The 14,198-nt window shown below is 41.3% G+C and overlaps 1 protein-coding gene across 1 annotated transcript in view; it reads right to left on the reverse strand.

Moving 5' to 3' along the window:
- The window catches only part of WDPCP (WD repeat containing planar cell polarity effector), a 148,008-nt gene that overhangs the window by 9,495 nt on the left and 124,315 nt on the right, over nt 1–14,198 (reverse strand). The window contains 1 exon segment of the mRNA XM_032681648.1: nt 6,391–6,526. Within this exon segment, the coding sequence (XP_032537539.1) occupies nt 6,391–6,526 (136 nt within the window).

A 14,198-nucleotide genomic window follows, 5' to 3' on the forward strand; every position in this document is an offset into this window, starting at 1 on the left:
ACTGAGCATCACCACGATCACTCATTTGGCCGCTCAGTCACTCCAGCACTGTCCTGTCATTCAGAGATGAGGTGTAAAGCTGGTGTTTTTTGGAGCAATTTCAGTTTTGTTAAGCAAGACAGGCTAGGGATGTGCATTGCACATAGCAGGCACCAGGCACTGTTGGCAGCCCAGCCTGGAGGAAATTGGGTGAATGCCAGGATGGGAGTATGTCAGACCAAAAAGGCAGTACTGATTTTTCTGCAACTTTTACAGTTCAACCCTGTCCCCTCACCACTCCATCACTGAAATCCAAGTTGTGAAGGAGCAGCAGGGAAGAAAGCACCAACTACGTGTTATGGAAAACACAGACGGATTTTTTTTTTTTTTTTGGTTTTGATAGTCTTGGTTTCTTCACTCATCATTAATCTCTGCTTACATAGGCATGTGGAAAGGCAATCCATTCCCAATGCGGTGTAACTGGAAATCTGGAGGCCATGTTGTGTCACCTTGGCTTGCTGGCTCGCTGCTTGTCCTGCCATACACAAACTGCCAAGTGCTCAGTGAAGTCCAAGGGAGCATTGCCTTCACCAAGAACGAGTTGAATAGAGAAAATAAACTAAACATCCAATGCCAGGCCATCTGGGAACTCCTTTGGGAGGATTCTCCTCATTTGGGTGGCTTTTCCTCCTCTGTGGATGTAGTCATGTTTGACTCAAGTAGTGTTTTACCCAAGGGTGACTTTCAGATATGACAGCAGTGTAGGTGTGAGAATAAAAATGCGAATGCTTTTGTGCAGCACCCAATTTCTTAACTGCCACAGTGTGAAATCTGGCTCAGCTTTGATAATACAAATAATACATTCCAGGCATAAAAAGCCCTTTATTACTGATGAGGACATAAATAATTAAAGGAAAAGCTCAGATTTTCCCCATGCCTCTGTCTTCACATTACCAGTCGGGCAACAGCTATGAGAGCAGCTGGGCATATGTAAAGCAACTAAAAGCAACTCTCCTCATCAGCTTTCTCGAGACATTTTTAAGCTGCAGTAATGCAACTCTCCCATCACACTAAGCTTTATTGGTTCAGTAAAAGAAACTAAGAAACTTCATTGGAGACCAGATTATGCTGCTTGCAAAAGCAGGGGGATTCTTCTGCTCTTCGACCCCATTATCTCCTCCGTAGTGTCTTGATCAGCTTTCTCACACATGGCCTCGGATTCTGCTGAGACCCACAAATTGCTTTTTTGCCTGCCAAATTGCCATAACCCTTCTATTTTTATATTTTAAAAGAGCTTAAACCCCTCCATCCTCTTTGGCTGTGTCTTTAAAACTGACCAGTACTGGGAGGATTTCATGTATATCCGAAGGCTTAGAAGAAGATGTTACCTCTACCGAGCTTCTAGTTTTACAGTCAACAGACATGAAAAGCCCAGCGGGGATAAAAGGAACTTAACCAGTTCTGTCTAATGCATATAAATCTACCTAAGAGCTCAAGGCACTAGAAGTACTCAATGCACTACATTTATCTGAGTCTAAGATAGAGAAATGGGTCTTCAGCTCACATGCCACATGTCCCATTTTGATGCCAAGTTAATATGAATTAATAGACTGAGATGAATAAACAAGGTCAGTCTGGGCTGGGCCAAGTTGAATCAATGTAAAATAATCGTCAGTATTTTCTGTCAGCAACACTGGTTTATCTTGGCTCGGGATTCTCAGTGCTATAGATTATAAAATGTTTTCAGTGGAACAGTTGGCAGACATTTTATTGATTTTGCTTTGTTTTGTGAATGCTGGAAAAATTTCCATTAAGTATACACGCCATTCATGTGATGAAGCCAAATTGCTTTTTCAAACTTTTCTTTCTTCAAGTGTGCTAATGCGTTAATACATTAGCAATCTAATTTAATAAAGAGGACCTTTGTCTGGAATCAAGAGGCCCTAGAGAACACCTCGATGCATCTCGAGCACTTGTGGGCTAAGAAGAGTTAATTTTGTACTTCCGAGGTGCTGTACGCACGCTGACTAATTAATTTGCCCCTTTGAATTTGGTAATATATTATCTCAGTTTTACAGATATAGAAACTGAGAATGCAACTTCACACAAAGCCATATATATCTGCCTGCTGTTGTGTTCTCGATGCACATGAAGCTCCTGGGCTGAGCAGTGGCAGGGAATGAGAAGGAAGGCTGCAGCAACTGGGCAGGAATAGCACTGCTGAGCTGCTGAATCCCACTTCTGACTTGAATTCCCTACACCACATCCCTGCATCGTGCCTCTTAATAGAGTTACTTTGGAATTGAAAATTGTCAGGGCAGATAGAGCAGCTTGTAGGATTACATTTGGACCTGGCAGAGTGTATTTCTCAGCCTACATTCCTGATGTTTTAAGACTAGGTTTGCTTCCTGGTCAAACGGGCTTTTGAAAAAGATAATTGATGGTGGAAGAACAAACAGAAATGCTGTTACTGTGATGAATGCTTATTTTAATTGCATGAAACACCGAAGTAAGAGTAAGAAATCCATTTAGTGCCATTTTTTATGGAACACACAAAAGGGGATGTTGTAGGATAACTCTAATTCTCTTTCTCCATGGTGATTTTATAGCCAACACATGCAGATATGAAAGATGCTCTTAACACTTCCTGAGGTTCTGCAGTGATGCTGCAGATTCAAAACACAAACATGCTTCTGAGCTTAAATAAAAACCTTATAGAGAAGGAGAAATATGTATATTTTTAAGTACATAAGCCACAAGAAAGTTTTATGATGAAAAGCACTGTGATGATATCCACTTTTACCTTCTATCCTAATCACTTGTATTAAAATAATAGATAGCCTAATTAAAATAGTTCTGGTTTGGGGGATGGGGACAAAGTAGACAGATAATAAGCTAAAAAACCTTCCAACACATCTTCACACACATCCTGACACTGCCAACAACTGCAAGGTATTTAAACCCACAATGCCTTATGGTAAGGCAACAGAATGACACACCGACGGGGTGGAAACCCACACTGCAGCTGCCAAGGCCAACAGCAAAGTAGTGAACGCAGCCATAGCTCTGTGCTGACTCTTACGTGCCAAACTCTGGCATGGTCACAGGCACTCACTAGTTGACTCATCCAGAAACAAGCTGTCCCATGGGCAGTCGATCAGTTCCTTTTTGCTGCTGAAAGAATCAGCATGCTACCTTGGTCTTCTGAACAACAGCATACAAAATATTTTCCTCAATTGCAGGCTTTTGCTGCAGGGTTATGACGATCAAAATGTTTTCATAAATAGATAACAAGAATAATGGGAGGGCAAGAACTGCTGGGCTGTAGCATAGCTGACACTTGGAAGGAGAAAATGGCAATGGCCAATGGCAAATATAAGACAGAGATAAGATCTTTGTCTTGTAAAATTATTCACTGGACTGTGCATTGTTGGTGGTATTTAACTGTCCTGTTTATGTTAGAGTGAAAGAAATCACACAGCAAATGAAATGCTGCTCTCTGGAGTGTTGCCCTGGAATCTTTACTGCTCATAACTTTGTATGTGTGTGTATGGTTCAAAAAGTTGACTACACCTCTCCACTAGCAGGAACAGTATTGCTACTTTCATAAAATACCATGGAGTTAAATCAAGAACAAATTCTCAAAGAAATAAACCCTTGAGATTGTTTTATGAATGATTATTTTGTTTCCAGCCTTTTCCATCCCTTTTCTGTCCCTGTCTCTATCCCAGACTATGGCTTTCCTGGTTAGGCCAAGGAGATAATGATGTGAAGAGTTAATGGAAGTGATTTTTCAATCATGCAGCCTGAAGACTGGGCTCCAGTTACACATATGTAGATGTCAGGCTCCCTGAAGGGCATCAATAACCAGGTTCATTAAGCAAGTGGAACATAAACGTCTTCTGCTAGTCTTCACAGGGCCCTTGCCCAGGACTTCTGCCTAGGTGTAACTTATTAGATATGCCCCAGCTCTCCCAAAACAAAGGTTCTGTCAAAGCTGATATGAAAGAAAGAAGTCTGAGTATGTGCTGGAGATGAGCTTCCAGAAACTTGAGTGAAATGCAGATTTGGGACAGTACCTGGGTATGACAGGAGTGGTACTGTTTGGTGTGTCTAGGTGGTACAAAGATGTAAAGCCAAGGCAGATAACAAAAGATTCTGAGAGAAGAAAGAGCAGTGATTGAGTACTCTTGCTGAACAACTGCAAAGTCCTGTTATGATGTCTCATAGGAATTTGGGGAACCACTGCTACCCAGAAGAAGCCCTTTACAAAACTGGAAATCTCTAGTAATGCTGGAGTATCTTGGACATAGAGATGAAACATTGCAACGACTGCAGGACTGAGAACGGCCCTATTTATGCAGGCTCCTAACACTCAAAACTTCCTTTCTTTGAACAGATTTCTTCACATGAAGAAGTCTGATGCAGACCTGGCAGCACACGCTTTAAAGAAAACAAACTCTGTGAAACTGGAGGCAAACCAAGCCACAGTGCTTGTAACCATCTGCGGCTTTTCTTAAGCACAGGGAAGAAGTTGCTGGAGTCACCTGTGCCTCAGCAGATGACCTTCCCAGCTGGCTGGTGTTGTCACAGGGAGTGCCTTTAAAACCTAAATTCATGTTGGCAGGCTTCAGGTAGCTGTGGCCAGCCAGGGGAGCTGTGAGAAATTTTCTTCCACAGCTTTGCAAGTGGCCACCAAACACTCCGGCCTCTCCCAGGGGAGGTCAGCTGCACCATCAGGTATCCACAAGCATGGTGGGAGTCTGCTATATCCTCTCCAACTTGGCAAGAGGCAACCAAAAGCCTTGGGAAATCCCAGCAGTTTGTGCAGCTCCAGCGATTGCCAGGAACCACTCATGAGGCTCAGCAACTTACGGTGACCCACCCGGGTAGGTGCAGGCCAACGTGGTCAAACCAGGGAGCCCAGGAGTGGGAGTAAAGTTGAACTCTGCAATCTCTCTCCCAAGATGCCTGACAAAGGCAGATGTGGGACTGCCAGAGACGTGTGAGTCATAGCAACCTCTGAAAGGGAAAAGGTGAGCTGAAGGGAGGATAGCATGTTTATAACTTGGGATCAGAGGCATGTTGGGATTAGTCTCTGCTCTAGTGTGCTGTTAAAAGAGCTCCTTTTATTGGAGCACTTGGAAAGTCCTCCACAGTCAGTGTAGTCTCCGTCATGGAGACTGTCTTTATTGTTTGCCCATATCAATATGGTGCTATCTTCATCCCAAAAGCTAAGATGGAACAATTGTGCACTATATTTTTAAAGGCAGGCTCAATCTCCAAATACATGAGATAGCTCTGAAAGCTTTAGACGGTATCCTGTATCCTAAAAGTTGTAGATTATGTATAAAATAAATACTTCACTAGTGGTAAGCAGCTGGTAAAACGGGAATAACATTTAATACTGAAAAAGCTCAATCTCCCCATGTGTCTCCCCATAACAGAAGACTAGGTAACACACAGATTTCCAGAAAGAGAATGAAATGTGTGTTTTGCCCACGTGAAGTGTGTTCAGCACAGTTATGTACAAATGGTTAGGATGAATTCAACGTGGAAGTTCAATGTTGTTCTCACACAAGATCTACTAAAAACATTCCTATGTACGGTAGCATAGAAAATAAAAATTAGTCTATATACTATACATCTATATAATCATTGGGGAAAAAATATTTGTTTTTTCTTTTCTGTTAAGAATTCATGAAGAAAAATAAGAGAAATAAATGCTTTTTGAATCTTTGCAGAAGAGCTATTTCATTCTAATTTCTCATCCCTTGTAAGGGGGTGTGTGGGTTCACTAGCAACAAAAGCACTGGAAAAAAACCTCAGTCATCAGAACTGTTTTTTCTCTCATAATAGGTAAGTTCAAGGTTTTAATCAACTTCAGAAGAAGAACATTCTCAAAAGATCATTCCAGGGATTTTGGTCACAGGCTAGTGATATGTTGACAGAAATCTGTAAAGACCATGTCAGGTTTTTTAAAGTTCTGTTTACCACCTATTACCGTTAATTTGCTGCATTTCCATTGCTGTATTTCTCTTTACTCCACATTCAACAAGGAAGGCTGCATTTGCCCAGATGATTTAATTTGAAAATGGTTGTGCTAGTGTGTGTTAAATGCCGTCTATGTTTTTGGAGATTTTTTGTGTCCATGCCATGTCCATCAGGCTTCCAGGTTTTTCTTAAGTTACTGCTTATTGTCTTAATGTTTCATTTCATTTACAGTCATGGTGCTGATGACAAATGCACTTGTCAGGAAAGCTCAGGATATCAAACATACATTTCAAAACTATTTTAGTTAATTGTTTCCCTCCCCCATCCTTCCATTTTCTGTTGTGGAAATGCAGGATTTTCCTTGGCCTTATGAAATATCTTTGATGTTGCCCATGGGCCCTTCCCTGCACCACTCACCTGTGGGAACAGCTCTGTGCTGGTGGTCTGGTGGCAGGGCCTGGAGCAGGTGGCTTGAACCCTCCTCCTGGCTCCAAAGACTGATCAAAAGCTTCACAGGATGGGTCTTCTTCATCTGACTGCCCCAGAAGTTCTGCTAAGATGAACCAAGATATGGTGTCACACTTACTTAAGTTAAAAGTACCAACCAAGTTGCCAACTGGTTGCCTTAGGTGTCAATAAGGACTAGGGTGTCCTCTCTTGTAAAGGATCAAACTGAGTGGAAAACCATATGCTTACACAGCTCTCACCCTTGAAAAGGAGGCTGAGTAGCTAATTACCATCAACAATAATATATCCAAGAGTTTTTGAAAGGCAGGGAACGAGTGTGTATTGGCTCTAGTCAGCAAGGAGGGAATGCTTTCTCTAAATTGTCAACTACAGAAGGTACAGCTGGTTGCCAAAAGCTGCTGCACATGAGTATTTCCTTGGTGCCATATGGATCAAAATCTCATCAACTGGACTGGTCCTCCAGAAGCGTTTGTGTAACTCCTTCCTTCAGAAAGAAAGACTTCCCTCAGCTTTGTTTTAAAATATTTTGGTTCACAATCAAGACATGAAGTCCAGCAGATGAATCAGAGGCCTCCCATTCAAAAGTTCCAGTCTGAGCCCTTTGGGGAAGGGAATTGTTTGAAAATACCTGAACCACTTAAAAATACAGAGGAGGAATTGCATATTCTTGCTGTGAGACTTAAAATAAATAAATAAGAAAACAATCAAATCACAGGCTAGCAGAGTTTGGATAAAGGAAAAAAAATCCTGTTACAGATAAAGACTTTAAAAGATTTTTCTCAAAATCGTAAGACCCTTTTGCATTTTTCCCTTCTTCTAATCCTGTTTTTCTCCCCTTGTTCTCTGCCTTCTTGGATACTGTATAAGCTAATCTGCATGATACTCATGACAATACCATGGGTAGGGGGAAGAATATAACACTCTTGTGAGTGTTGCCATGCTGCTGGTCTACATTTTGTCTGCAGACCCAGAAAACTCACTGGCTTAGGAGAGTTACAATCTACTTGTAAGCCTACTTACAATCTACTTGTAAGCCTTTCTGAATCTCTCAGTCATAAATATCCAATGGTGTAAGACTGCTGTGGACTATTTCTACTCTTCATGATACCTAAATGTTATTAGCATCTGTGGTGAGAGAGAGGGTGTAGTGTGGCAACCAGTGTGACTTTCTCAGGTAACTGATACTCTCACAGCCTGTGCTGCTGTTTCCCACACATGGAGCAATGTGGGGAATACCTGAAAAAGCCAACTGTGTTGGGGGCAACACACCTCCAAGCATGCATGCCATGCTACAATAAACAAAGGTGCTAAACTGGCACTGGTGCAATTTGTCCTTCATTTTGAATAAAAAATCCAGAGAGGAAAAAAAGGAGAGGAGAAAACAGGTGTACGAGCAATGCTTTATGTCTAAGAAACTCAACTACAGGGCAAGTAAAGGAAGTTTCTCTGGAGACTTCTTGTGGAGTGAAAAGCCAAGAGAAGGAGGGGAACAATATGCAGAACTTAAAAAGGTTCAGGAGAAACTGCTTTTGATGTGCATGAAGAACTCTGGGGAAGGGCTTAAACAAAAATCCTGTTGATAGGGGAAAAAAAAATTAGGCAAAATCCATTTTTAGGCAAAAGCTCTCGTGGGACAAGCTTTGACAGCCTCTGCTTCCACCTGGAACTAAGTCTTTGGTCCTGAAGAGCCTCCCTCTTCAGTCGGCCTTAGCTTTTTAAGGAGCAAAATGTTAAACCTTTTAATTTTCTAAATATCAAAGCTCAGATGTACAGTTTGAGCCAAAGTGGTAGAATTAATTTTTCTTTTCTCTTTTTTTTTTTCTTTTTCCACCTACTCAGTAACATCTAAGGTCTACATAACTTACCCGCTTAAAGTTACAAGCTTCCATCAATTTATGATGTCCTCGACTTATCCTAAGCCATCACTACTGAGACTGACCTAATTCCAAGAAGTGGGGGCATTTCAGAACATAAAACCCTGAGAGATGTTGATAGAGGAGTGTGTATTGATAGAAGAAACAAATTAGAATTGGGTCAAGTTTGCCTTGATCACTCCATCATGCTATTAATTTGCATTTTCTTGTACCTGCTGAGAACCAGAGCTGAGTAAATCACAGCCCTCTCACACCAATCACTTCAGTGTAACTCATGCATGTGCTCCAGGTAGTACCTAGCAGTTTTTTAACATCAAGTGGGCTACAATTTGGATGTATACAGTCTTTACTTGGCATATTTCTAATATATGAATGCTATGAGCAATTAATGACACCACAGCCAGTGACTCGGATATTTTGCACTGTGGATGTAGCACAGCTACACCGTGTTAAATAATGCTACTGGATCCATAGGAACCTCATGAAAAACAGAGCAGTCTGTCAGATGCAAGCACAGTTGTAACCAAAGCTGGGGGAAGAGGGGGGTTCTTACCCACAGGAGTGCAAAGAAATTTCTTTTCACTTTTCATATCTAAAATAAATATCTGAACCTCAAGTTATGAGCACTGAACCTATTCTAGTCTGGGTCTACAGCTGCAGTGTTGAACATTAGATAGGATCAGGTGTCAGGAGTGGTGCAAAGCCACAAAACCATCAGATATGAGCTCTGGAGTAAAGAAATAAATATTTTTGTTGTGGGACATGGAGTCTGTTCCCAGTGAGAAATGCTAAAGCAGGAAAAACAAATGTACAGGGAACACTGTTTAAACAACACAGCCCTTCCCAAACTAGAGGCAGCATATCCCACATTTAATTAAAAAGGGAAGGATTTTGGCAACAATGCCATAGAGCCAGGAGAGGGTGGTGGTCCTCACATCTAGATGAGGGCTCTGGCTATGGTTTGGTGCTTCATAGAGGCTTGACTTTGTGCTAGCACTGGAGGGATCACAAGTTTCACCTAAGATTTTGTATTCAGGCATTCTGGGACCTTCCTTCGGCTTATTGCACAATAAACTCTTGTTTTAAATTCTAACTTAGTATTTGCTTAACATGTTAGGATCTGGGGATGTGAATTTGAATTTTAAAAACTTCAGAGTTGCTATCATGGCTAATGTTGTTGTTTCATCATTAATTTATCAGACGCAATAACATGAATTTTTTTGTGTTAAAAATCTTCACAAAAATCCTCTTTGTTGTGATCAACATTAGGATAATATTCTGTACACACAACCATACAATGCACATTCTGCATTTTCAAAATTTGCTGGTAATTGCTATTGCTGCACCTAACGTCTGTGTGAGAGAGCCAAATATGTTTCTTTACAAGTCCACTAAAAGTTTTCCTAAGCTTTAATGAGCAGGATGCTCTCCAAGCAACATACACAGGTGATGAGATATCACACCTTCCCTGCTCATACATCTGTCATTATTTAGCTGTACCTATTCTCTTTTGAATCTGTGACTGCAAATGGGAAGCTGTTTCCATTCTCCAGAATCCTTTGCTGGACTTTCAGGGATAAAAACACATTTTAAAATGTGCAAATCCGTGGTAAAATGAAAATCTTCTTTTTAATACTGTTGGCAAAATTGACAGCTCTACTTAACAGAAGCCATTAAATTATTTACAAAGTAGCAGCTGCTCCTCTAGCAGCCTTTTTTTGGGCATGAAAAATAAACTAGTTGATAAGTGAGAGATAAGCCATTTGACTTCTTCTTTGTGTGCCTGGCATGGTACGCAGAGCCAATTCTGTACAATCTGATGTTTACAGAGCAATCCTCATGTACGACCTCCTTAGGCAACAGGGACACAAGAAGCCTTTAAAACGCTGAAGCAAGCATTTAATCAGAACTCTTCATGCTGATCTTTGAAAAATTCAATAAGTTCAAAAAATGTGACTCCTTCTAAAGATAAAATACCAGTTTTTTGCTTCAGGAGTTGCAAATATATCCCAATGAACTCCCAGTGAACCACACAGACTTCAGATACACTGCTGGTTTACCAAAACTAAAGAGGTAAACACGTTTTTCCGAGAGGTAAAAAGCGTTTTTCCGAGAGAAACAAATCAGTAGTTCGAAGAAATGCAAATGGTTAAGCAAAATGAGTGTTGTAAAACAGTAGAGTTTAATAACAACAATCACACTATTTTTTTTTAGGAATTTAAATAGTTTATTTACTTGAATAGCTAATTCTATGTGAATAAGTTCATATCTCCTCTTATTATACATTAACTTTTTTTTTTTTTTTGAATTTAAGTGTTTATTTTTACCTGTTGAAAGTAAGCTCTCATGATTTTGTGAGGTTTTGGGTATTTTTTTAAGGCAAGTAACTGCTGCAGGAGGCATGAGACCAAGCCTGATTTCACACATTATCAAGTTGTTCTACCTTAACTCTCTCCCAGGTTTTCTCAAACTACATGAAGCTACTTCTAAAGACACTGGGTAAAATCCTTTTGGTATCAAAATCAGTAGAAACTTCCATTACTCACTTGAGCGTGGTCAGCTCTTTTATTCTGGCTACAATTGTTCTCCTGAAAACCTCTTTCTAAATAAACATATTCTAATAAAACTGTTTCGTTTCAACAAATTCCTGCAGGGAAACCACAGAGCTTTGTTTGCGAGTATGGAAACATGCAACTTCAAATTTCTTTGCTTCTTTGGGGCTAGTTTTCCATAGATTCTTATTTTTAGATTATTTTTCTGTTGTTTTGTTAATTCCCAAGGCTGACATGTTTGCATTTGACAAATACAAATTGCTGAAATATTGTTTTACAGTACTTTTAAAACTCATTGAGAACAGCTGTTAGTGCTTACAGAGCTGGAATAGGTATGTTAAATCTGAATATCTCCCATTTCTGTCGTAATTTAACAATTTGATACCAGAGAAGATAAGGCACTTTCATCACTACTAATAGAATCAACCCTTAATAGTAGCATAACATGTCATTATTTTGCTAGTCGGATGTTAGGGGTATATCAGAGGTATTAGCAGCTGCAAAACTGTTTCAGGGGGTGTTCCAGGAAATGCAAGAATTAATATAAAAGTTATGCGCTAAAACTAAAGAAGTAGCTAACATTTATAAAGAACTCCTTTTTATTTTGCAGTGTAGACAGTTACACTTCACTTAGCAGCCTTCTGCAGCTTGCCATGAAAACTGGCTTTAAAATTTTCTGCAAATGCAAATGCTAAGTCTTTACTAGCTTTGGCTGAGATTTCAATCTTTACTACTCATTTGCTCAGCTAGAATCATACACAAAATTAAACTAACCACTATACAGTTCATTTTTATATCTCCCTGAGCCTAAGTAATCAGGTTCCTTAGGAACTCCCCTAGTAGTGCCAATATTAATTAATTAAAAAAAAAAAAAAAGAGGTGTGTCTTACGGGGTGATCCAGATGTGGTAGTACCAAGCCAGGGTGCGTCGCCAGCTGACAGAGACTGAATAACCAAGGATTTGCTTCAATTCAATTTGCTCTCTCACTTCAAAGGCTTGACTAGTGTCTCAGCAATAGAGATCCTGCACCTCTAGATTTTATCGGGTTTCCTGACCCGTGTGAAGTTTGCCCGGCAATCCTGGCAGTGGGCGAGTGGTTCTCCCTCTCCTTGTGGATGCACGTTACCCAGCTGGAGTGCCAAGATGAGCAACCTAAGGCTGCTATTACTCAGTAATTACAGCAGGCACAGGAGGGAGGGCATTCCTGGTGACTAGGCAATTTCTTTGTTTGGTAAGTGATGCCTTAGACGAGGTCTTTATTTTCCTTTTTTTTTTTCTTCTTCTTCTTTTTCCATTTTAAGTGACTACCTAGAAATAGCTGTTCCAAAGGAAAGCCGGGCAAAAGCTGCAGAGACATTCCCGTTGTTTGGGGGGGAAAGCTGCAGCGTGGAAATGTGGGCGCGTGTTCCAGAGCATCTTGGCGAAAGCATTCAGGGAAGATCTCATTATTCATAAGTGATGCTCTAGAGACTTCACATAGGCAAAAAGCGCCTCTGGCATTGCAAGCCCCAACCCACAATGGGCAAAGCAGGCGCTGCCGAACTTGCGTGTTCCTTCAGCTGCTCTCTGTGACGCCTGTGTATGGGGCACACCCTCTGCTTGGCACTTCCAGCTCAAGGACCCAGCTTCTCCACTCCTGGCTTCTGCCCCTCAGGCATCCAGAGCAGGGAGAAGTGCTGGCCAGACCGGAGGCAGGTAGGCTCAGGGGAGAAGAAAACCATTTCAAGGGGTTAATTGAAAGAGAAATGCATCTGCAAAGACAGGATGCAGAATGGAAGCCTGCAAATGAATGCTGCCAGCTGGAAGCTGGCCAAACTGATAAAGCAGAAAAGAAATTGAGGGTTAAATGTTTTGGATGCTGAAGGCTTGGAGTTCAAAGAGGAGCTCAAGGGAACTCCCAGCCACCAAGTCCATACAAAGAGGCTCTAGGCAAACACAAGCCTTCTGCAGGACAGCTTTATCCCAAACAGAGTTTCCAAAAGGCAATGGTTCAAATGAATAGTTAAGGGATATCTTTTAGCATCTGGGAGCTCTTTTACAAGGAAAAATGATGCCCACAGGTGAGCTATGGCTGAGGGGCAGAAGGAGTTGCTTTCCACAGAGAAGTGGATGAGAAGTGCATCTGCCCACGTTGGGTTGGAAGAACAATGTCTAACTGTGGATGTATTTTCACTGCTTGGTAGAAAAGGTAGAAAGGAGCCGGTCCTCTAGGCCAGGAGGTGAGGGAAATCAGGGCAAGGCTGGGAGTCATCACCTTCCTCAGAGCACCAGCTCCTGTCTACATCAGGAGTGGAATACTGTATCTGATGGAAACCCATTTTTCACCAGATATATAAGGACTGAAGGATTGAAACTAGAAATTACTGCCTAAATCCCAGGGAGAAAATACCTTGTATTTTTTTTTCCCCCTTTTCCAAAGAAAATCTCTGTTTAGGGTCTGCATGGGCTACTATTTTCTACGTGGTGGATTGGGAGCAGCAAAGCTGCCTTCTTCCACTGGACCGGGAAGCTGGACTCCAAACAGAGGATGGGACAACTGGTGATGTGTTTTTCTGATATAACACTCTCTTGCCAGACCCTTCTATGGTGGTTTTGGGACAAGGATCTTGCGTTTCCAGCACTGTCCCTCCACTATGTAACAAGACCACCTTGGTCTTAAGTCAGCCTTTTTTTTCTCATCAGCTCCTAGTGCAGAAATTTTACTTAGAGGTGGGAAAGCCTTTAGTCGTACTATCCACACTTTTTGAGCAGGTGCATAACTACACCATAGCACTGGAGCAAGGCTAGAGTTCAAGAGTTAGGTAATTGTATCTCTCTCAAAAAGGAATTGCCTCAGACCAGTTAATTTGTCAAGATAACGAATTGCAGCAATTCTCCTAATTTGGAGCTGGGCCACTAACACTGATCTGAACTGTATTTAAACTCTTGATGACAGAGACTGAAAAAGGTATTGCAATACTGGAGGTACAGGTTCCTAAAGCAAAACTGCATGTACAGCTGGAGCTGAGAGGCAGCAAGGGCATGCGAGTACACATCCTGCATATCCCTTAGATATGAAGAAATTCCCTGGGGCACCGACTCTGGTGCCTGGGCAGGCAGAGTTCATCTTGTATCTTTGGGAGTGATAGAGGTCCGAAAAGGATAACACAGTACCCATCAAGTCTCAGTTCCTGCAACATGAGATAATACGAGTAGAATTTTTACCTCCCCCCTTCCAAATAAAGAAACATACTCCAAAAGTACTGATTTGAAGTTACTGAAAGCTTTCTGGTAGCTGCAATAAAAACCCCTCTGTGGGCATGATGCTGGGATTCCCATGGCTTTGTATTC

The sequence above is a fragment of the Chiroxiphia lanceolata genome, chromosome 3 (assembly GCF_009829145.1).
Source record: "Chiroxiphia lanceolata isolate bChiLan1 chromosome 3, bChiLan1.pri, whole genome shotgun sequence".
NCBI lineage: Eukaryota > Metazoa > Chordata > Aves > Passeriformes > Pipridae > Chiroxiphia > Chiroxiphia lanceolata.